This window comes from Centruroides vittatus, unplaced genomic scaffold, assembly GCF_030686945.1.
Source record: "Centruroides vittatus isolate TY-2023 unplaced genomic scaffold, ASM3068694v2 contig_680, whole genome shotgun sequence".
Taxonomy (NCBI): domain Eukaryota; kingdom Metazoa; phylum Arthropoda; class Arachnida; order Scorpiones; family Buthidae; genus Centruroides; species Centruroides vittatus.
This window is the reverse complement of record NW_027122427.1, coordinates 3,909,474-3,935,916: the sequence shown is the minus strand read 5'-3', so window position 1 is coordinate 3,935,916 and position 26,443 is coordinate 3,909,474. Positions and strand designations below refer to the sequence as shown.

Genomic DNA, 26,443 nt, shown 5'->3' with positions numbered 1-26,443 from the left:
TGAAAACAATGTTTAAGATACTTTTATTTTTCTTGTTTATGGTCCAATGAATTATCTACATAGATTATTTCTGACTAGACATCTAAAATCATCATTTCTAATGTCCATTTTCATACATTTTATAAGATATATATTTGCAACATTTCATATAAGTGCATATTGCAACAGTTTGCATATATATATTCTAAACTTTTTTGTTTTTTTTCCTTTATCATTTACAGCTAATTATGCATAAAATAAGATTTTGTCCCATCATTTCTTAACACAGGACTTGTATGTTATCATAAGCTAGCAGCAGGTTTTGTACTTACAAGTATAAAATAAAGTGTATAAAATAAATGCACATATTTAGTTTCGTGTATTTGTTTTCGTGTGTCTGTATTTGTATGTGTGTATATATTATTATATACAACACATACAAATATTGTATATATGCAAATATACAATATTTATATATATATGTAAGTTTGTGTGTATATGAAGTGTGTACAGTACATCGTTATATATTTTACAGGCATGACGTGTTTATGATATTTTGGAAGCAGAGATTTCAAGTACAGTACAGTACATACCAATGCTGCTTGTAAATAAAGTTGGCCATTTATTGGTTTATATAAAATTGGCCATACTCCTCAAAATAAAAGCCACAGTGTAGCTGATAGGCGAATATAAACGAATAAGCTTTGTTGGCTCTAATTCATTTTCAGTTATACATCCCGATATTGAGCCATAACTCTGTTTCCATTTTCTACGTTTAAAATTATATCGTGTTATTGAACATGTAACATAATCACTATCAGAGTCTATTTTCCTTCCAACTATTTATTAGCAGGCAGCACCATATATATATATTTATATATATTGTGGTAAATAAATGCCTAAATATACTAACTTCACTTTAACATATCACAGAGTAATATTTTTCGTAGCTGCCAAACTCTATTGTAGAAATCATCGTTGCTATGTTAATATTATTTCCGGCTCTATGTAACTTTTCAAAATTCTTGATTCATGCAGTATATAATACATATTTATACCAGTAAGATAAATAATTTTCTCAGTTGCGGACTCAATTTGAAAAATTAGCGATAGCTAATATCCACTTATTTACTTTTGAAGCTGTAACAAGCGTGTATAAATGTATAAATGCATTTACTGATCACCTGATATATTATGTATATTAATTGGATTTTCCACAATATGTACTTCTTGTCTTCCACCGTAATTTGACGAAAGAAAACTTCCAGGATAGTCTTTTTGCAAGGAATTCTGACGTGAGCGATTTTCACCACGGAGCACTGATAAACTTGCAACTTAAAGAAATTATTCATGTAATTAATTAATTAATTATATGTATTTTAAATATATTAATAATTAACTTACTGTCTGAAGAAGTAGAAGCTGCTGAAGATCTTCTTCGAAATTGATTGGCAGCTGAAATATTGATTATGGATTTAATTATAGAATAAATTGAATCTCTGGTCGAAAAATAAGACTAATTACAGTTAAAGTGTTGAAGAATAAAACTGTGAAATGTTCATTTTTATTGTAGGATTATTGTAGAGACATAATTACTTCTTTTACACGTAATGTAAGAATTCATTTTTATGTATTTTGCGGCTTAAACTGATAGTACTTCAGTTTTTCGAATTAATTATCTGAATTAAGATTACCTGAATTTAATGAGATTATTATTATCGATTTCAACACACGTATATTTATTTTTACGAATAAATTTGAAACGTTTTTAAATGTTAACAGCTTCAACTTATGCACTGAAACCCGTAAAAGTCCATCTCATTATTGGAATTCGAGATTTCAGTGAAGCGTATCCATCTTCATGCTGTCATCGAGGCAACATTATAGACTTTAAAAATAATTAATCTTTATATTTAGTAAATTATATAGAAACATACCGTATCCTAAACCTTGTAAAAAAAGATGTAAGGCCTCACAAACTTTGGCAGGTTGTTCTTCCAATGGCATACCACAATCAGATAACTAAATTTATTGAAATAATACTGACTTAAATAATATTTATTATAATTTATATATTGAAACATAATAAAATTACCTTCATCCATGTCGAATTTGTAGGATCCAAACGGCTGTTCATTGTTATAGTCATTTCTAAATGGGGAGACAAATTTCCTGCTAGTAATAAAACGTGACACCTGAAACAATTGAAAATGTCCATGTAATGCTATTCGAGTCGCAATTTTTTTTTTTTTTTTTAATATTCTATAAATATCGATATGTTTATTAGCCCAATATGCATCAAATTTATAGATTATTTTCCCTATTCTTTTAGTAAGATAATAAAGAATTTAGTAAGATTATGTACGGCTTCAAACTGTGTATATTATACAATTAATTACACGCTCGTAAATAGGGATGAAATCGGGATAATTTTTAAAATTTAATGGTAAAAAATAAATAGTTAAGACATCAAGAATAAAATAAAATCGATTTAAACTGATATGAGGGTTTGTATTGTAGAGATAAAGTACGCCGCACAGTCAAGTTGAAATGAATAGCACTACACCTATCCAACGGACACACGTAAATGAAACAAAAGAAAATAGAGACTGGAACCCATATGCCATTTCATCGCTACTCATAGGAATTTCAATTTCGTCGCGCACGTGATTAGAATATTTCGTTCTCGTATATATTGCTCGGCATTCGTTATATCGAGTGTTTTACCACGTAAATGGGGAAGAGATAAAAAAAGAAAACAGCTCGTATGTTCGTTGATCGAAATACTTGTAAATTGAAGTCACATTGGATTTCTTATTCTTTAAATTAGAAATGTAAATTTACATTATTTATACATTTTAATGTTAATTATAACAGGCCTGTTTAAATAAAACAACAAATAAATAGTGGTTCTGTCTTCTAAACATAGTGATTACCGAAATCATTTTTATTTTACCAATTGTAATATGCAATTTGTCTCATTCTGTCCTATTTATGAGGCGAAGCGAAGTCCTTGAGGAGCCAGAAACAATAGCCGTTGATAGTGAATAGACCATATAAATCATTTATGTGATAGATGTTATGCTATTAGAGGAGTGTGAGATAATTATTTAACATTTTATATGATCTTCTAAAGAACCTAAGGAATAGGAAACGAAGGGCTGAATCAGCTTTCACGAAGGTATTAAAGGCTGATTTAAGATTCAAACCTGAATCTTTGACGGCAATGAAAAGAATTCTTTGTAGCACAAATGTATGATCAATTTAAAAAATAAAAGTAGAAATGAAATTTATTTAGTTTAAAATCTTTTATCAATTTAACTCAGTCAATTGCTTTTTTTTTTTTTTTCTACAGTCAATAAAAAGAACCTGGTAATTACTCAAATAACAAGATGTTAATTTAACGTTCAACTTAAGAAGTAATGTTTCCTTTGCCGTTTAAATTAGTTTAAACTCGTATCTAATATTTTACTTACAAAAAAACTTAAATTTATGACATGTAAAGAATAAATTGAAATGTCGAATTTACAGTAAAACCTGCGTAAACCGGAATCTCACGGTACCAAATACTTTTTCCGGTTTGGCAAGTTTCCATCTTATTCGGGTTCCGCTTTGAGCAGGTTTTACTGTATCAAATTTCATAATAAATATAATTTTTAGACTACATTCTGCAATTTGCTATTTAAACTTTTAAGACGTAAATATCACAAGTATCAAGTTTGGTAGGAAGTTATTCATGCTAGAACTATCCTTTAATTCTCTTAAGTCAAATGTTTAATCTGTTAGTTTAATTTACGTAATTAAAGTTGCCCTCTACAGAATCATCAGAATTCGATAGCGAAAATCAATGGAAATATTATATATATATATATATACAAGACTCGTTTAAAGTTTTGAAAGAGTTTATTAAGTCGCTTCAAATGCAACTTCTCTAATAAATAAAACATATTTTTGTTCATTAACATCGAACAATACGAATTCTCTGTGGGAAAACTTTCGAATTCTATACTTACTCCCTCCAGAAACAATATATAATATTATATAAAGACTAATTTTATGTAAAACGAATTGATTAAAAAGTCACCACGCATCCACTCTGTATCATTTGTAATATAGGTGCGTGGTGACTTTTCGATCGCTCTGTATATAAAATTAGTTCCTGAACTTATACTAGTTTAATCGATATCGTGAATACTAAGTCTGCAAAGACAAACACCTGATAAATTAAAATATTTGAATTGAATTTCTGAGCGCTTTCGAAGATCGTTCTTGGGATGCTTATAAACCTTTTTTTCTTTTTATAATCATGAAGTAGTTTGGCTAAAGTAGTAAATATTTAATCCCAACAGCGAGTTATAAAGCTAAACTAAACAGTTAATATTTAGAATAAGCGATATTATCTTTTATATATATGTATACGCAGATAATTCATTTACAGTTAAAATTCTGACTATTTCCTTAATATATTTAAGTAAACGAACAAATATAATGTATATTTACTTGTTTCCTCGTTTTAAGTGATAAATTACAAAAATAATAACTGAAATTATGTAATTGTTACAATTGTACAATAGACATATACTATATACCAGGGATGGTGAACCTTTTTGAGTCTTCATGCCATACTTATCTTTAATTTAAAATGTTTTAGACTTCGAATAATTCGAAGAAATGAAATAAATATGCTTTAATTAGAATAAATGTGGAAGCTGATTGAAAAAAAAGGATAAGCCGAAAGAATAATTGAAAAAGATCAGTGATATGACCCCTGTTATATACATTATAAGCCTGCATATTGTTTAAGAATTCATATTGTAAATTTTTACAAGTAAAAATAAGGAAACAATAAAACTATTGTTTAAAAAATATATATACAACCTGAAATTTCTTGCAATTTTCTTTTTTGCAGGTTCTGTTTCTCGAACAATTTGAAGATCTGTGCGCCTATTATTTATATAATAAAATTTTTATTCCCATTGTATAAAAATTATTCTTTATTGATTTTACATTTTTATCATATAGACTTATATTTCAAGTTTCTTAAATAAATAATTTAAAATATTATTAAAATAATTCATAAGAGCATAAAGTGTAATTTAAGATTTCGCTTATAAATATACCGATATGCTAATTTTAAAAATAGTTATAAGGGAATAAACTCACTTGATAAAAGAATCAATGAAAAGAGCTAAGTTGTATGGATTCACTGATTTATTAAAAAAATATTTAAACAGTCTCATTAAATCACGGTTCCTCTCTTCTGTTAGCTGAAAATAATTTATTTTTTTACTAAGTTTTAATTCGTATTTATTTGATATATATATATATATTTTAAATGAAAAAAAATAAATTACTTTTCCAAAATGATACCACATAAGATATTCTTGTGTTGATGTTGTCATTCCGGAATTTCGTAAATTCATAGCATTTACTTTCTGATATCCCCATTCAGTCCAGCTGGCAGCATTTGAAGTGCAATTGATAAGGAACAATCCATCCACGCAGTCGGGTCTCTGAAGCTAAAATATTACAAAATCCGTATAAATTATCAATATAAAACAATAAATATTCTATTTTTCTTTCTGATAATATTAAAATCTAATCACTTATAACGTAATTTCAGACAATTTTCTAAGAAATCTGTATTAAATAAGAAGCTTATATTTCATGATTATTACAATAATTAATAACTGTAATAATAAATATTAAATATCAATATGTACTTAATACAAATATGTTTAAATATTATCTAAATAATACTCACTGCAAACCTTGCTAATATATTAGCTCCTGCTCCAACTCCAAAGCCTATGAAATGCTTTAATCTAATATAATACAATTAAAATACTTAAAATATTTTCATTTTAAAATTAAAGTTTACAGTAGACCCTCTATAACACGGGTTCATATAACACGGATTCGTATAACACGGAACGTATCTATCGTGCTATAGGGGGGTCTACTGTACATGTAAAATATGTACTTACCCGTAATATTCCATTACAACTGTTAGCATCTCAGCTAATTGATCCATCGTTGGGTATATGTAACTAAAGAAATTATTATTATTTTTTTATCACTTTAAAACGATTATAACATAAATAATTCTTTGCTAATTCAAATAATATATTCAAAAAGGCTCGAAATTTTTTTTTTTTTTTACTTAAATACAAACCTTACCCAGTTGGAAGGGTAATTGCATCTTCTTCTTGACCAGGAGCATTGATGTGATATATACAAAATGATTGAATGAGGATAGGCGTGTCTGCATAATTCAGAAATGCTTGAAAGTTGGTAACATCTGTTCATAAAAGCATACACAATACACAATTACATAAAAGTATACACGATTATTATTATTATTTTAAAATTTAAAAGATTTTATTGCACGCAAGCAACTCACGATTCAATCCAATATCATGATATGTGAAAATAGCAGGCTTGTTTCTATCCCCCTGAACAACTACAAACATTGTTCCTAAATCGGTAGTTATTTTATCTTCCTAAAATAAAATAAATTTACTTTAAAATATTTTTAATTAGTGCCTTAATTATAATTAATTTTCACATTATGTTATCACACTTTTTATTGGTTATAGAAACAGATCATAGACTAAATAAATGTCATCAAGTAAAGATATCCATAATTAATGTTATAAAATACTACAGGCCTATATTTATTTCTTAAATAATTGCATTAGCTTCCTGTTTAAATGATTATTTTATGTTAATTTAATTGATTTTCTTAATTTTATATTTAAATTATTAATTAAAAAAAACATGTTTATTTTTCTTCTTGTACTATTTTATTCGTTATAATTTATAGATTAACGAAGTTGTATATCGATTTCCTCAAAAATAACCTTTGAATTACAATATATAGAGTGGTTTAAAGCTCTTTATAAAAAATAAAAAAAATACATTTTCACGTATCATTGTTTCCAGGATATAGAACGATTAATCAGAGGAAAAACCCCTTGACATTTATATTTAAGAACAATATAATATAAAAAAAAAGGTGTATAAACTGAATTCGTGTCTATAAATAGTGGAAAACGAGTCAATAAGCGTGTATTCAAACTGAAATAACAAAAGACCAGTTCAAGTATCCGCTTTGTTCTGGAAAAATTACTATTGTTCCTTGCATATTTGTCATTCTGGAAGGTCGAATTTCAAAATAAGTTCTACCAGAACATCAGCATCACATGTATTTATTTAATATACCATAGTTTAAATCATACTAAATTTGCAAATTATCATTATTATATGTGCTAAATGAGGCAAGGTTTCTATGACTGACTTACGAAGCGTGATATAGCTATCCTTCATTTTCCAATAGATTTGTTTCTATATATAGACGTATTTTCCCTATATTTTAAAGTGTTTGTCTTGTTTAAAATGAATATTTCACGTGTACAATAATTTTTGTAAAAAGTATCTCAAATATCTCGTTTAGCATTTATTAATTATTCGACTTAATAATTATTTTTAAAAGGTAATAGTAATGATAATTAAATTTAACACAGGTTTAATTATGTTCATATGTATATGAAGTTCGCATTATTCAAGAATTTGAATAATACGAGAGATAATGATAAGTTATTCATATAATGCATTCAGCAATTTCAGTACAAAGAGATGTTATTAAACATAATAAACTGGAAAATTATTTGCAGAAGGCACATAGAAAATATTGACTTTATAGTCAATATTTCCAATGACATTCACGCATTTTATCGTTGGGACAGGGAACGTCTTTTTGGGAGATTTTTATCAATAATCTTCCCAATGAATCTACACATCTTTCTCTGTATTTTGATCAATTTTTCAACCGTTTCAACATTATATAATATATACAAACATCGAAACTATTTACAGAATTAATATTTTAAGTTAGTATTACACAATACAGTGTTTAAATATAATTATATAATAGTAAAAATCAAATATAAAACCGGATTCAATGAAGTAAAATACTATGTTATAGTGTTTTGATTCCATAAAATGATCAAAAATTGGCATTATAATTAAGAATAGTTTAAAACATTTAGGTATTTATTTATTATTTAATTATATTTAAAGCAATATTTTAATTTATGAATTACAGTAATAGGTGAAAAATACAAAAAAAAAAAAAATCATTAAATTCGCCCTATGTAGGCTACTACGAAATTAATATTGATTTGGTAATTTGGACTTTAGCCTATTTTATTCGAAACGTGTGGGAGGTGCCACTTTATCACTGAAATTTTTCTTCTTTTATAATTTTCACAAAAAGAATGTCTTCTTTAAGTCCGACCCTACTGGAGATACACACGATTCCCATTATCTCCTCACCCTCTTGACCTTTAACCACCAAAATCTAATCACATCAATCCCCCTAATAAACAAACCTCCCTGCAAAATTTCAGAAATTTTCGACAAAAAGCACAAGAGTTATTAAGCTTCAAAAATAATGAACAAAATCGTGCCCCCCACAAACACAACGTAAAAATCTGGGAGGAGGGAGTCATTTTATGCCGAATCGCCATACTATAACAGCTAAAAAAAGTAATAACAGAGGAAAGTATGGCGATCAGTCAAAATATGACCTCAAGATTTTTACATTTCTGGACTTTTTTTGACATCTCAAGGTCTCCTAAAGGCGTGTATATATATATAGGTGTTAGTGTGTGTGTGTGTGGAGAGCCACGATGTTCACCCACTTTGAAGCTTAATAACTCCTATGTCTTTCGTCGAAAATTTCTGAAATTTTGCATGGGAGTTTATATATTAGTGAAATAGATACTATTAAATTTTGGTGGTTAAAGGTCAAAAGGATGGTAAGATATATGTCATATCTCGAGTGGGATCGGACTTAATGAAGAGACCTTTACTCTTTATTAACATTTACAATTTGTTTTTGTAAAACTCGTTTATACTCTAAATATTACTTTTTGCTATTTTATAATAATTAATAATATAAATTAAATAAATAAATAAATAAAATCTCATAATAGATGGAACCACCCACAATTTTAACTTCCCCCCAGAACGTTATGCAACTCGTTGCTGAATTATTATTATTATTATTTTTAAATTACAAATCATTGAAAATCATTTTTATTAGTCGATACGAAGTTTTCATTAAATGATAAGTTTTAAAGAATTGCAAGTTTGCATTCTTTCGTCGTTCCGATAAAAGATTTCTATTGTTACATTCTTCCTGGAGACTTTTTATTACGAAATTAAATTAGAATGTTTTTAAATTTTAGATATTATTGAGGTTTTTCGTTGAAAATTAAATTAAAGAAGCAAGTAAATATACAAAGTTTTTAAATACAAAATTAAATGTGAATAAAAACTGTTTAAATAATAAAATTTCGGTCAGATAAAAATACAAAGCAATTTAAAGTAGGCTAATTTTACTCTCTTTTCTTCGAATAACCAATTTTTATAGAAAGAAATTCAGAGAAAGGAAAACTAAAGAAGGATCTATACCTATTATTTTAAATAATTTTATAAAATTCTATTTTTAAAGGGCTTTTTATTAAGAATTTTTAATTTTTATTTATATATTGTTAGCCGAAATAATAGCGTAATTCTACTTAATTTACCAGAAACATTGTAATATAAGAAATTATAATGTTACTAAAAATTTCGTTATTTTATGCATAAATTTATTTAATTTTGCCGCTTTTAATTAATTTAATTATTTTCCGCTATAACTACAATAGTATTTAATTATCTTTTATAGAGTGAATGGAGATTTATTTACTTAATTTTTTGTTTAATTAATGTTCGTTCATTTTTTTTTAAATTTCGGGTTTCGAATTTCAAAAGTTAAGATATTCTTTTAGTTTAGAAAAGACTTTGGAAAATATAATACAGTAAACCTGTCTAAAACGGAATGAGTAAAATGCACTTATAAGCCAGAATATGTCTAACGAGGACGGATGACTTTTGTATACAAAATTCGTAACGAACCTGAGTAAAGCGGACATTTATAGAGTAACAGCAGCTAAATTTTTAAATCATAATGCTATTACTTGATTCCTCGCATCATAATCCTCTTCTCGGTGATGAGAGTTTATCACTTCTTCCTCTGTCAATATTATAACTTCATTGTCTGGAAAGTAGCTACGACAAAGTAATATCTCCTATTTCTAAGAAGAGTTAATAAAAACATACAATAAAACCTTAATAAAACGGAAAACCTGACAAACCGGGGAAAAAAGTATATTCAGTACCGTGCGAGTCCGTTTTACACGGGTTTTACCTATCAGAATGGGAATTTCTGGCTGGTATCGTCGCATTCCTTTTTAGACAGATTTTAGTAGACTTATGCTACAAAAAAAGTCTTAAATATTATATTAAATTTGTCAATATTTAGTAAAAATTGAAAAACTGTAGAATTAACAATAATTATTTAAAAACTACTATTGACTATTTATAAGGAAAAATTCTAGTTTTTACTTATAACTTTACGGGGATAAATAGGAGAAATTTTAAAATAGTAAAGAATTTATTATTTTCTTTAAAATTATTTTTAAATATTAGCTTTTTAATAGTCCTAATAATCGCTAGAATTACTAGAATCTAACCTATTTACTGTAGTAAGGACAAGATACAGAAAACAGGAGACAATTACCATATATTTCCTAATAACATTATAAGAAAGAATAACAAAATAATCTCACATACTGTATTATTATTATTATTATTATTAGGGGTTACAACTTACACAAGATCTAGGGAGTTGAAGAAAGGAAGAGTACGAGGGGATAAGAAAGAAGAGAGAAGGTCCCAGTAGATAGAGTGAATCAGAAAATATGAGAAATGTTTACATAGTAATTGTAATTATATAAAGTAACAGCTTCAATATAAGAATGTAATGAGACAATATCGTTGCTATAAAATTGATTACATTAGAATTTAAAATAAGCAATGTGTCCTTCCTTAATAAGCTTACTAAAGGTATATAAAATTCTTCAAAAGTCCTTCAAAATTCTTGGAAAAATCAACTCATAACTCGACTAAAAAAATTCATTTCACTTTAGTCGAGTTATGAGTTGATTTTTTTTGGGGGGGGCTAATCAGCGCGTGAGGGAGATGAGCTTTACGTATCGATCTCTTACTCCTGAGAATTCCTAATGCTTTTGGATGAAACTGTTCTGGATGAGAATTAGTTTTTATTTTAAATATATATATATGTCGTATTATTTTGCAGTCGTAGTCGTGGGGTCGAGTGTAGGGTTAGCAAGACAAAAGAAAATTGGAGACCATAAAAACACGTCCGTTCACTTTCAGGTCCTCACTCGAACTCTCCTTTATTCTTTATTGGTGTTGTTAACCTCATTCCAAAAGGGGCGAGATTAACAAAGTAAATTACAGAAAAATATACAAAAATATATACAAAATTTAAAATATGTTATATATGTATTCTCGTATTTCTGACTGATATTTACACTGATCTTTAACAATTCTATACATATTTAAACTAGAAAATATTCGAATCAGATGAGAATTATTCAAATGCATCATAGTATTTAACGTGTAAATTTACATTTTATATTCGTAATTCGTTCTTATTTCATGTAAATAATGAATGGCCACTATTTAGATTCAATAAGAAAAATGTGACTTATTAAAAAACACATGATTTTAATTACATTCTTTCAATAATTATGATATACTGTAATAATTAAGTCTATTTGATCTTTAAAAATGATCATTTATAACTCTTAACAATAATTAAGATCTCAATTACTTTTTAAATTAATAATTTAATTCATTATTTATTAGTATAAGAGATATATACTGTGAAATAATTTGTTATATTAATTAAATTATAGTTTAAATTACAAAAATAAATGTTAAAAGATGCTTACTTGTGTATAGGCATCACATTTTGACATTCTTCTGATTAATGGGAATTGTAATTCAATATTCTTTAATTCTACATCATCCATTTTTATTCCTAAAATGAATTTATATTAATTAAAATAACATTAAAAAATAATTAATTTTATTATTTATAAGTTCACAATAATATTATACAGATTTATATGCAATATTTATAAGCCTACACATTTTAAACCTATGATATTTTGACGAATTTAATTGTTTTAAAAATATTACAAACAATCTAGAGTATATCTATAATTAATTGCAAGGATATAAATCAATTATTAAATAAATTTCATAGTTTTTTTATTTCATCGCCATCTTACTTTCTTTTATAAAGTGATAACTTTTAAGCTTATATATTAAAATTTTAAATATAACTTCTAGTTTATAGTCATTAACCTGAAGCGGGTGTGTTATCTGTGAGTAACGATTTCTGTAGGATGGACGTTATCAATCAGAAATTATCGACTCTAGAAGGTTACCTGAAAGGGTACATCTGACACATATAACAACAGAGAAAACCGTCCGTCATTCATAAGTATTTGCGATTTTGATAATAATAAATTATAATTCCATTTTTTTAATGCTAATAACGAGTAAAATCTTCATTAAGTCCGACCTCACTCGAGATACGACACGCGATTCCCTCTATCTCCCCACTTCCTCTACCTTTAACCACCAAAATTTAACAGCATCAATTTCCCTAATATACAAACCTCCCTACAAAATTTCAGAAGTTTTCGACAAAAGGCACAGGAGTTATTAAGCTTCGAAAGAGGTAAACGAGATCATACCCCAACACACACTAACATCCATACACACAGAAAAAAAAAGAAAGTATTGAAATATGTAAATAACTAATTAAAATAGAATCTTTTCGAGCAGTTGAATTTAATTAACAATGGTATACGTCTTAATCAGAAATAAAACACTCGGAAAGGTAATAAAATTAGCTTTTTGGGTGTTTTATTTCTAATTGAAGTTAAGAATGAAAACGTGTATTTAGCAGAATTTTCCTTTAAACTTTTCAAAATTAAATTTCTCATTGCGCAAACACATTAATCATTTTAATTAAAGCCTACAACAAACTAATTAGTATATTCGGTTGCTACATTGTATTTTACTGTATAGTATCTGCTGTATTTGTACAAGAGAAGAGCGATGAATAAAGAATCGTTTACAGAATTATACAAATGTCTAAATACTGGTTTATAATTAAAATCTTGTAAAATAAGAAAAATAGTTTTTTTTTTTTTTTTTTTTAATCAATTGTCTATTTTATAAATTATATTTCGCTAGATATAATATGAAGTTCCGATTTCATTCCAATTTTATAAAGCCCGGTATATCTGGCAGATATATCTGAACAGGCACACCTGTCACATGTCCAGGTATACCGGAAAGGCACACCTGTCCGATATACTTGAACGTGTAAATGACTGTTCTGTCATTCCCACGTTCAAGGCTCAAGTGCTCCTGCTCAGGTAAATCTTCCAGGTATACAGTGTATATACGACACAAAGTTCGGAGAGATTTAGAGCAAATTTTCCAAAATTTGGAGGAAAGCTCTAATGACACATGCAACAGCATTAAAGTTAATTCTAATTTATAAAATTTTTTCTATAAATTATTTACAAATGATTAACATTACCGATACTTCTAAATAAATAATTTTACTTTTAATAAATAAGTAATTACAAACCTAAATAATTTAACATTGAAGTTATATATAAAACTACATTTAGATTTATTCTTAACTTACAATAACTGCTTTAATATACACGTTTTAATAAATTATATTTAATAATTCTTTAATACTTAAGTAAAATATAAGTTGAAGATAAAATTAAAACAGTAAATAAGTAATAAATATAAGATCTAAGTTCCAAGTTTTAATGATTTTAATTAAAAATTAATAAATTTAAACTAAATAAGCTAATTAAATTACATTTTAGGTTCTTTATACATTACTATTTAACTATTTTAATTAATAATATTATGGATGATTATATTTGATTATCAGGATTCCAGTGCTTCAATTCCTTAATTTGGTCTTCCTAATTAAAATTTATAGATAATACGACGATAAATATTATATAATAAAAACCAACTCATTATTTGAAACCAAAATTATTTTTAAAAAACTTACAATAAATTAATGTTTCATAACAAACGTATATGCAAAATAACCAAATACATAAAATTTCTAATACAAACAAACCTGTGAACAACGGCCACTGAGGAAAACGTGAAAAATGGCCGCTATTCGGAGGTTATTTTGAACGCAATAATGTTCTAAAAACAGGTGGTCACTGTTTAGACCGCCATTTAGAGGTTCGATTGTATTTTATATCAAACAAGGCATAGGTGCGTTTACACGATCTCTATTAATGTAATTTATATACTACTCAGATTAAGTGTAGTAATAAATTAAAACTGAGTTAAATTTCGTTTCATAAGGCATTAACGTACTAAGAAATATGTGCCATGCTTCAATTTCGTCCATTACAAACGAGCGTGACCCGCAACGGATCGGTTAACATGGAGCAAACTACCGTCAAAAATCACGATTTCCGGAATCGGAATGGCCGCAGAATGACAAAGTGCATATATATAAAATGGAAGAAATTTGACTTCTAATTTTATAAAATGTCTTTTTAAAACTTTACTTGAACGTAACTACATACAATTTAGATAAAACTTGGCTCATATTATCTGTTGTTCCATACGTAAAGGATGTCGAGGATTTGTGATAAATGCAGGGCGTGACAGTGGGGTGAAGTGAAAAAGCAACTGCTCGGTTAGAACACAGAGTTTAACCTAACAATTAAGCTGTATATACTACATCTATCAAAAGCAAAGGGAGACAAGGTACAAAGTACGAGAACGCAGTTGTATAAACAAAAGTCTATGCATCTGCTGGAATGTACCTAGTAGAGTGTCACGTTACTCTTAACAACACATGTTTAATATTTAAATAATTTTTCTTCAATGGCGACAGATGGCGCCACATACAATTTTAACTTATATTGCCGGGAAAGTTACACAACTCAGTAAAAAATTTAAAAAAATTTCAGCACTAAGTCCTGTCAAGTTTTTCATCCATACGTTTAGATATATGTAGGTATACAGGTACGTGTATACCTATATATATCTAAACGTATGGATGAAAATCTTGATAGGTATATCATCTATATGTTCAGGTATACCCGGTTAAAATATTTTTATTTCATTAAAGAAAGTATAAATAATCTCATGCTATTTATTTTTTTTTTTTTTTACTAAGGCCAATTTATGTTTAGTGCTGTTGAATGTAAAAATCCCACTTAAATTAATAAATACAGCCACAAGCAATAACCTGAATAAGTTAAATCAAACAAACCGAAAAGAACTTTCAATTGCTTTTGTCAATTCGATCATACATTTAATGCCTCGGGTCATCTCTTTTTATTATTAATGCTATGAAAAGTTAAAAGGATCTTTAAAAGTTTAACCGCTCGTATTGCAATATTTTCATCTCTATCGATCGTAACTGTGGTTAAGAATACGATAATTAAGAAAATTAGTAGTATACGAAATTAATTAAATATTCATTTAGAATCCATTTGATAAAAGTATACTAAATTGTAAACATGGTTTTAACGAATATTCCCGCCTTATTATAGTTTTTATATTAGTCAAACTTGTCTTAATAACAATTATATTTTCCCAGCTATTGTATAACAGAGGGAAAGTGTGGCAAAAAATCGGTCGAAAAGTGACCCCTCCCCCAAGATTTTTACAGTTTTGGACTCGAAACGTCCAGAAATGTGAAATAGTTGGGGGGAGGGGGGTTCTGTATGTATGGATGTTTGTGTGTTTGGGGCGCACGATTTTGTTCACCCATTTTGAAGCTTAAACAATTCCTATGCCTTTTATCGAAAATTTCTCAAATTTTGCAGGGAGATTTATGTGTTCGGGTCATTGATGTTATTAAATTTTAATGGTTAAAGATCGAGGGAGTGGAGAGATAGAGGATCATGTGTCGCATCTCGAGTGGGGTCAGACTTATCTCTACTCTCAAAGCATATTGTCATTTTATAATAATAAATGACAATATGCTTTTTAATTAATAAAAATCTCGTAACAGATGGCGCCACATACAATTTTAACTTTTTTTTGCCGGGAAAGTTACGCAACTTATTGCTGAATTTCTTTTTTTTTTGCTAAGTAACTCCTTACTTATCCATTATCTACAGAAAATTCAATATCTAAAAAGTAAAGAAACTTTATTTTTATTATACTTTATTATCGATTTGATACCGAAATTTAACCATACTCCTTTAAAACTTTTGAAGTAAGTTAGATTTTCCTCAGGCGATAATCGAAATTGCGATATAAAAAAGAAAATACATTTATAAAACTAGTTTTATTTTATTTTTTATTTATATTATAGATTAAAGATTTAGAAAGATGAGAGTTTTTCTCTATCTTAATGATTAAAACTTCTAAAAAATATATATATTTAAGCACCACTATCTAATCAATAAATGCTGTTTTGGTAATTCATATTGCATATTAAACGACAAACAATATTATAAGATTTGATTTGATTAAAAATTATTATTAATATATATTTGTATGTGTTAAAAATATTTACATAAATTATTAATTACAAACGTATTGAATAATTGAGAAGCTATCCGAAAATATCATATATATTGTATGCAAAATGTTAAAAATACAGTCGAACCTCCAATAAAGGCCACCTCTAAACGACGAACATTTCTGACGTTATTCTTTAGTATGACGTATGTTATTTTTATTTTTATCCAAGTTTTATTTATGCAGCGATTTGAAGGTGAAAATGTCCATTAGAAAATAGACGATTAATGCCTAAAGTGCACACGTACATAACAATCGTGATACATAATACAAAAGACGATAGAAGTGAAGTGTTTTATTTTGTTTGTACTTAGCCTTTACAAAACTTTGTACGATAATTACTCATTACGTAATTAACTCTAGTCAGGAAGCTTTGAATAGCTCGTATTATTTCCTAACCTGCCTTTGTGACGTGTAAAAGAATTAACAATATCCACTTATATTAAATAAAACTTTTCCTGTGTAGTTGAATTATTTTCTTTATTTAATTAACTAAAATATATTTTTTTTTCTTCTTGTGTTTTAATCAATATAAGAATTCGGTAAAGAAGTAGGACCTAATTAATTTATTTCATGACATTTCAATGCTTCGTAACAATCACATCAATTTACTCCACAAACAATTTTAATTGACTTTTACTTTCAGGATCTGCTTTACGTAAGCTATTCCTTAGGGCCTCGTGTATAGTCTATAGTTTATGGCATTTTTATATGTACAGTACATTTATTTGGGTGAGAGGATGGGCCTGTTATATGTTATAGCTTAGGGCCACAAGTTAATGCCCTGTTCACAAGTAAATAGGTAATGTTAACTTTACTATTATAGGAATAACTAATAATTAAAGTGGCAGTAAACATTTTTAAATTAATCTTTTCACATTTTACTTAAAGATTATAAAGTTTTTGGCTTAAAATTTTAAGTATTTTCTTGTTATATTAACGAAATTTAATAATCTAACAATAGGAAAAAATTTTATAATCATAAACATTAAAATTTTCGTATTCTTAGACGTTAAACAATATTTTTCTCAATCGGATTTTGTTATTAAGTTAGACATTTATGCATGAATTATTTTAAAAATTCACATAAAATTTATAAATTTTAAAAGAGGGATTAAACTTCACAAAATAAATGTTATAGAGAAATACTAAAACCTTTATAAATAAAATAAATTTATATCTTTATCATTACAATCTGTAATATTATTAACAATATGAAAAAAAGCCTGGAACGACTAATTTTTATACTTCAAAATAGGAAAAAAACTTGTTTCAGATAATTATAATTAATTTATCAAGATAAAAGTTTTTGTAATAATTGTATTTTCGCAATTTTAGAGCATAAGTCTACTATTCTTACTCGTATAAAAATGCAAATATACTTTCTAAAAATATACCAATTAACAAAGTAATATTAGTTATGGTTGGGAAAAAATATAAAAGCATTAATGAAATGCTGGCAATTTTATTGTTGGATTTTCCCGGCATTCTTTATTTGTTTTCATCTCTTATAATTGCTACCATTACGTTTAAGGCTTCAGATTGGTTCGGGAGATAACAAGGAGGAGGGGCCATATTTTCCGAATCAATGATTCGATTTTCCTGAAAATTTCTAGAAACATTTTAACCCCATACTCAAATCTCCCTGCAAAATTTAAGAAATTTTCGACGAAAGGCACGGGAGTTATTAAGCTTCAAAGTGGTTGAAAAATCGTCCCCCCACACACACATATTCATACATACAGAGAAAAACCCCGAATTTTTTTGCATTTCTCGACGTTTAATTTAAAGGTCCCCCGAGTCCAAAAATGTAAAAATCTTACGGGTCATTTTTTGACCGATTGCCATACTTTTCCTGTGTTATATATATAATACCAGGAGAGTAAATCTATGTAGTTATTTTGAGAACATGTTTAGTGATTACAAAAAACTATCCAATTTTCGTAATAAATTATGCTACAATTACAAAAGAATTCAGAATATTTAAAAAAGAGAGAGAGAGAAAATATTCAGAGAGATTTAATTATTGCGTGAATTAGATGTTTATCTTATTTAAAATAAACTGAATAGGTTTGAATAAGTTATTTCTAACAAATAATGAATAAGAATAATGTATATTTATTTATTAAATTCTAAAGTTATTTTTTCCAGAATTGAGATTTCGCTTTCGCTATAAATTATCGTAGCTTTCGTCTTATAAAGTCTTTTCATGAAATTGGGCATTCGAGCGTAATTCGTAGATCTCAATTTGAGAGTTGCTGTCGTAAGCTCGTCCTAATTGGATAGTTAATCCGATATAAACTTAATAAAACAAAATACACGGATTATAGAGAGATGTAAGATAAAAAAAAAAATGTATGTTTTGTTAAGAAAAAATATTTGATAAAACCGAAAAATTCTCTAGGAATTCTAAGTTATGAAGCGTAAAATTAAAAAGGAAGCAATTTGATTTTTGATAACACGCACGATCGAGAATAAAGAAAATTTCGCGTATAAAAAGAACTAAATCCTTTTTCAAACATTAAGTGACTCATTTCTGTGCAAACATTTGCATTTAATTAAAGGGGAAAAAACAAGTTACAAGAACTATAGTTAACAATAACTCTTTAACTTTTTCTAATTTCTGCATTCTTTCCTTTTTTGCATACTAATTTTTTGCATACAATAATGGAGAATTTATGCTTTTTTTTCTAAATAAACAATGAAAAAATTTGTATTTTTTTCTCCATAATTTATTCTATCAATAAATATTTATTAAACTAAAAGAATTATCTAATTTTACTTCATTTTAATTTTACCTTTACAGCTGTTATATATGACAGAAGGAAAGTATAGAGAGCGGTCAAAAATTGACCCCCCACTCTAAGAATTTTTACATATTTGGACTCAGGAGACCTTGAAACGTCGAGAAATGCAAAAAAATCTTTGGATTTTTTCTGCATTTATGGATGTTAGCGTGTTGGGGGCTGGAGCTTCAAAGAGGATTTGTTCATCCTCTTTGAAGCTTAATAACTCTTGTTCCTTTTAACGAAAATTTCTGAAATTTTGCAAATGTATTTAAGTATTAGGGAGAAATATTTCTAGAAATTTTCAGGAAAATTGACCCATTAGTTCGGAAGATACAGCTCATCCTTTTGATATCTTCCGAACCAATATGAAGACTTAAAGAGAATGGCAGCCATTATTAGGAATTTAATTCCCAACTGTTACACTAAAAATTAATTTTGAGCAATTATACTAAATCAAGTTATTGGGAAATAAATTAATATTTTGAAACAAACGCAAGAAAATTATATTTATATTGAATTTAATTATTTTAACGTAAATTCTTACAATAAATAATATTTATTTTCCATCTTTTCTTATAGATAAATCCTGAAAATTAACAAATACTCGCTGCAGTCTTCAAAGAATAAATACACAATATTACAATTTAATCTAAAGATTAAACGGATTTTATATAATTCCTTTACATTTGAAAGATTTTAATGTAACGATTGTCCTAAATCATTTCATACCATTTAAACAAAGATTTAACAATTTAAATTAAAAATTTAATCTCATAAAAATGTAATTACAGAAATAAATTATCAATATTTTTAATCCCCCCAAAAGTTTTATTAAATTTACTTACTTTAAAGGTATAAAAAATTGGGAATTTTTACGTATATAAAAGTACTACTGCAAGGTGGAAAGCTTATTCTATATTGGAATTACTGTATTCGTGCTGAATTTAGTTACTACCGTTACGTTTTACTGAATGTAGGCTATATATTCATACTTTTATCATTAATCATGGCATACCTGTCGTACTTGATCAATCGTTTTTTACTAACGAATTACATATTTATGAATTATTAGGTCAAGTAGCGTTTAGTTTTTAACACAGATATATTATTTTGGTTAATATTATGCATCTAATAACTGTTAATAATAAAAATTTGGGGCAGTAAACTTTAAAAATGCAGTAGAATTTTTAATAAAATTCACATTATAACTTATACTTTAAGTGTCCAAAATAAAATCATGGATATACATGCATTCAAATTAAATTTTTAGCTTAAATTCTAGTAAAAGTGTGTGTGTTTTTCTGTCAAAAATCAAAGGTTTATACGATGTGTTTAAAGTATTTAATGAAATATTTGGAAGTAAAAGTTTAAAATGTATCATAGGAACGATGCAAGATACACGATGAAAGGCAAGATCATAAATAAAACTTGAAGACTGCTGTGTAAAATGATATTATACTCTTTATCTTTTCTATCTCTATTAATAAATCCATACGTCTACGCATCATTATCTCCATTTATTTCATCCACTGCAGTAGTATGTTGGCACCGTTTACCTACTGTAATCATCAGTATTGTCCCTAGCAAACATATGGCCATACTATGCCATATGTTTCGCTTCGAAATACGATATTCTTAGAGTATTATTTAAAAAAAAAAGTCAACGATTTTCAGAGGAAATACATTAATAAATTATTGACAATATATTTAATCAATTTTCTTCGCTCCCTCTCTAACAACTGCTTAATCTAGTCTTTATATAAAGCATTATAAATGTGCTCTTATCATCATAAATTTGATTTTATTACTTATCTGATTATAAGATAAAAATATGATACGTGATACAAAACTTTAATGAAATTTTGCCAAATTTATCAATTTAAATTTTCACTTTTTGGAAGTAAACAGGGCCTATTAAATATTTATAACAATGGTAATAATAATTCGTATAAACGTAGTTTATCGATAGAATTTTAAATATATTTACGGGGTTTTTTTAAATAAAAATTGAATTTTTTATAAGGAAAATATCGATAATACAATATTCAATAATTTTCTACTTGACATGATAACAATAATGCGACTTACTAACTTATTTTTCTACAGAAGAATATTTTTACTTCTTCTTCGCTTATAATAAAAAAAAATTCCCAATATTATAATGTAAATAAAATTGCACTTATCTAAATTCAAAAGAGATTATTTTCTAACAAAACTATTAAATATTGTTGGCAACGACCGCGAGTTTAGTGCCAAAATACTCAACAAGGGTCAAGTACTCGTGGATAAACAAAACACGTGTAAATGTTCCTTCTTCTTTAATTTAAAAAAAAATAGAATTAATAAAATTTAATCTACTTTTAAATATATTTAACGACGTATTTTTACATAAAATACATTTAAATATTCAGAAATATAACGTAAAGTTAATTTAATTATCACTATTATTATTATTATTAGACTGTAATAAAAATAGAACTTTTTAAAAATAAAATTAACTTGTAAATATATAAATTAAATTTTAATGGAATATTTAAAAGAATGCGCATTGAAGATGTTAATTAAGAATAATTTAAATTGCATTAATTAACAGTAATTTCATAATTTTTCAATTATCTAGAGAATAACGGGGAGAAATTATTTAATTAATTAATTTATTTTTAAAAATAATACTAAATGATTTTCTACTGAAAGATGAAAGCAAAACATTTTTTTTTTTTTTTTTACCTTTTACTTTTCAGGAAGATCATTTAGTATTTATAAACAGAGGCTAAGATTTTGTGCAAAAATTTATAATTTATTACTTGCGAAAATATTGATATAATGCCAGTGAATAGAAAAAATAAAATAAAGAAATTCTTAAACTTTTCATATAGAATTCAACCGTATAAAGTTTCATAAAAAAATATGGTAGAGATTGTACAGAAATTTTTACTTGTAAAGTTTTATGTAAATAAAATAAAAAGTAACTTTATTCTGTTTATTTACATTTACTTTTAGCGAGTTACTGGTGAAAATCTTGGGAGATTTCAGTGTTCATTCTTGATTTATAACAAATTTTAATATTTCAAAAGTACTTTTCAATACGGAACTATATCGGAAAAAGTAGAGATAAGTGAATCGATTTACATTGATATTGATTTTCTCTTATACTTTTTCCAAAGATTTCTTTTCTTTCTTTTTTAAATATTACGAATAGTTGAAGTTAGATCTTGTTGGATTTTCTTTGAAATTTCGTCATTTCTTTTTCTCTACTAATCTCCACAAAATGCATAGGCGAATAAATTCTTTATTAGATCAGAAATGTCGGTAATAAAATTCATTTTTAAAACGAGAAATGTATACAAACATCGTTACTAGATTAAATTCATTTACTAAAATAAAATAAAAGAAAAATTCGGTTTAAATTTTGAATTTTATTTTTACTTATTCGCATCTGTTTAACGTATTGTACGTCATAGTTTTTGATTAAACAAGATTAAAAATCTCGAAATATAAAAATACGTTTATTTAATTATTAAGACATATTTTAATATTTCTGCAGTCAATTTAGTTTTTATTAATTTTAGATAAATAATTATTTTAAAAACTTAAATTTTTTTTAAAGAATTTAGGATTTAATTTAAAGGTCTAATATCTTTCTAATTTTATTTATAAAACTATATTTTCTTATATGTAACATAGGAAAAGTATGGCTATAGGTCAAAAAGTGCTCCCAAAATTTTTATATTTTTGAACTCGGGAGACTTTGAAACGTGAAGAAATGCAAAAAAAATGTGGGTTTTTTTTCCCTATATGTATGGATGTTTGCGTGTGTGGAGGCCACGATTTTGTTTATCCATTTTAAAGCTTAATAACTTCTGCGCCCTTTGTCGAAAATTTCTGAAATTTTGCAGGGAAGTTCGTTTATTAGGGGAATTGATTCTGTTAAATTTTGGTGGTTAAAGGTCGAGGAGATGGGAAGATACAGTGGGATCACTAGTCGTATCTCGAGTTGGGTCGGAGTTGGGTTTCTATTTTTTTTTTTTTTTTTTTTTATTATTATTATAAAACTCATCTCTACCCTCAAAATTAAGCTTTTGCTATTTTATAATAATTAATAATATAAAATTTTTAAATAAAATCTCGTAACAGGGCGCCATACTTAATTTTCACTTCTTTGCCGGAAAAGTTACGCAACTCGTTTCTGTTTTTTTTTTTTTAATATCGTAAGCATCACAATAAAATCAATTTTACATAAACTGTTTGAAAATAAATGTAAAATGATTGCTAAATTCAGATAACATCTATTTGAAATTTATCTTTTCCTAATTACATAATAACTTTTTAAAATTATTACTTTACAATTTTAAACTATATTTATATTTAAACTTATATTTTTCTTCGTATAATAATACAGAAATGAAATTAAGTTTAATAAAAAATAATAATAATAAATAAGGACTGTCTTTTGTCAAATTGAGGGGGAGAAAAAACGTATTTTAATGAAGATTGGTTGCAATGTGGTTGTCTTAATAACAATTAATTGAACTAAAAATAGGAGGAAAATGCTTACTCTTAATTGGTACTATTCATTAAGATTATATTTCCGATATTAAAACAACGATTTTTTCAAATGTACTTCATTTATATTTTGTATAACATTTAACGAAAATATTTCCTGAAAAATTAATTTATATCAATAAATTTCCTTTATTTTTTTTCGTAAATTATTACGTTTAATAATGAATTTTTGTATACAATTTATATTAAACTAACATTTAATACGTATGATTTAATGTGTTCAATTACTAAAATATATTGAAATAAGATTTAATAAATATTTGTTTGGAAATTACAGTTTAATTTATTATAAAATACTTAATTGTTTACATTTGAAGAAGAAGGGGGGAAACAAAGCTGTAAAAATTAAATTCTTGGAAAAATATAAATGGCTAATGGAGGGAACAAAGAAAATGAAAATATAATTAAGTACATAAGAATAACAGAAAAGGAAAAATATATAGCAGCATTTAAGAAGTTTTATTTAAAAAATTAATATATAAAACTGAAAAATTGTAGTAAGAATAAGAAAATGACTGAAGCTGATGTAAAATCTTTATTTAAAAAAAGCAAAAGAAAAAAAAAGAGGGATGATGTAAAAAAAATAAAATAAATTACAAATTAAATTGATTTCTTAAGAAGCAAAATTACTTTGCAGTTTTAAAAATTTTAAGTTTTGATGAAAGTTTTTTTTTAAATAGAATTAAATTACAATATTTAAATTAAATAAAAACTTTACACTTTTAATAAAATTAAAATATTTCAGTAAATGCTCTCGTGTTAACGTACTGTAAAACAATTAATGTAAAAAGTATACATTCCTCCTGTAACAAAAGGAATAAACTTATTACATTGTTGTGTTTATTGCTAATAAAAACATACTGTCAATCAATCAAATTGTTTTACTATAGGTGTATTCGTTTTGTTAGGGTTGCCATATACTTGGACCTAAAATCGGGGAAGAAACGAGTTCTTTCCTAAAAATACCGGGATGATTCAATTCCAGGTCATGAGGGATGCGTAATTTTACTCTTCTAGTAGCATTTAAACATTAATTATAAATTTAAAATACGAAAAAAAAAGTTTATTGTAAGAACGGTTTTTAGAATAAATTCCTCCTCTCGCTAAATGGCAGTGGAAAAATTCCGAGACAACCCCAGAAAAAAACGGGACAACTGGCAACTTCAGTTTTGTAAACTTTACGTCAAATTGACGTCATTATCACACTTTTTCACAATAAAACTGGAAGAATGACGTCAAATTGACGTAATAGTGTATACTACTTACACCTAGACGAACTCGCCAATACTAGAAAGTATTCGCCTTCCTCTAATCAAAATAAGAAATTCTAGCAATTAAAAAAAAAAAGTAGAAATTAAACTGTAATCAAATATTAAAATTAATAATACACTAAAGAATTGTGTGATTAGGTAAATGCTAACAGAACTTCTTTATACGTTACTCGATTTACTGTAATTTTGGTGAAACGAATCGATTTGATTTATTAGTAAAACTTGTATGATTATTTGCATGGTTTATAGGTATACGAGATTACGCCAATACACGATACCTGGTAATTAGCTTTAATTAATTAACATACGCTTTCCTAATGAATTAAAAATGAATCATCCTCTAATAGTCGATTTTATAATTAATGTATAAAATAAATATTAACGCTTTATTAAGGTTATTGAGATTCTAAAAATTGAAAATAATACTAATTTATTAATAGAATATAATCGATATAACATTGGAGATGATAATAAATTTTAGGATTTAATCATTACTTTCAGCATACTGTCCTACATAAAGTAATTTCGTCGATCGTTAGTCTTTGAAATTTGTTCTTTTGGCGCCAGTCTTAGTCGATCCTCTTGTAATATCATAATACAAAACTTTGCTTTATTACTTGATCTTTATTATTCTTAATCTAATTTTCTATTTTTAACCTGATATTTAAAGCTGGGAATAAGAAAAAAAAGGAGGAGCCAATTTCTCATATCAGTGAAGTGTAAAATCTTATTTAATTAATACTTTTCAAATGAAGAAGAAATTAGCTAAGAAAGTAACGATTTGTGTCATAACTGAATGCACCATAAAGCTTCTTTTAGGAATAAGATCGATAATTGTCTTGAATTTCCAGACCATTAAATATCTCTCAATGGCACAAAATTACTATAATATTTAAGAAATGACATTTATCAGTTATTTAAGAAAATAGGAAAATGTATTTTTCGAGTAAAGAATAAAAAAAATATTAGTTCTAATGTTTTTATTAACGGAGCTAATGATTGGTTTAATGTATTGCAAGAAATAAATTCCTTGTAAAATTACATTTATCTTAATCTTAGAAATTGGAGTTATAAGGTCAATTTTACTTATTATTCGACATGAAAAATGAAAAATACATTTATATTTTCAATATTTTGGAATATCTAATTGAATTTTTACCTTCTACTAAGACGATGAAATGATTTATAATTAACTTATTAATAATATTCGACTTTCTTTGAATATATTTATGAGATATATTTAAGTGAAGTACTCGACTTTAATGGAATCTCAAGCATTAATTTTTAAAAATGCTTACAAAGAATTAA

At 26.5% G+C, this 26,443-nt stretch overlaps 1 protein-coding gene across 3 annotated transcripts in view; it reads right to left on the bottom strand.

Annotated features, from left to right (window-relative positions):
- The window catches only part of LOC136980206 (protein NDRG3-like), a 29,753-nt gene continuing 3,310 nt past the window's right edge, over window positions 1-26,443 (bottom strand). For all 3 annotated transcript variants that reach the window (XM_067276282.1, XM_067276281.1, XM_067276283.1), the window contains exons 2-13: window positions 11,850-11,938; window positions 6,383-6,482; window positions 6,160-6,280; window positions 5,967-6,029; window positions 5,744-5,804; window positions 5,334-5,498; window positions 5,143-5,246; window positions 4,858-4,923; window positions 2,075-2,174; window positions 1,917-2,001; window positions 1,384-1,434; window positions 1-1,313 (exon numbers count right to left, since the gene is read on the bottom strand). In XM_067276282.1, the coding sequence (XP_067132383.1) occupies window positions 1,153-1,313; window positions 1,384-1,434; window positions 1,917-2,001; window positions 2,075-2,174; window positions 4,858-4,923; window positions 5,143-5,246; window positions 5,334-5,498; window positions 5,744-5,804; window positions 5,967-6,029; window positions 6,160-6,280; window positions 6,383-6,482; window positions 11,850-11,930 (1,158 nt within the window). In that variant the 5' untranslated portion in view covers window positions 11,931-11,938 and the 3' untranslated portion in view covers window positions 1-1,152. The remainder of the gene's footprint in view (window positions 1,314-1,383; window positions 1,435-1,916; window positions 2,002-2,074; window positions 2,175-4,857; window positions 4,924-5,142; window positions 5,247-5,333; window positions 5,499-5,743; window positions 5,805-5,966; window positions 6,030-6,159; window positions 6,281-6,382; window positions 6,483-11,849; window positions 11,939-26,443) is intronic.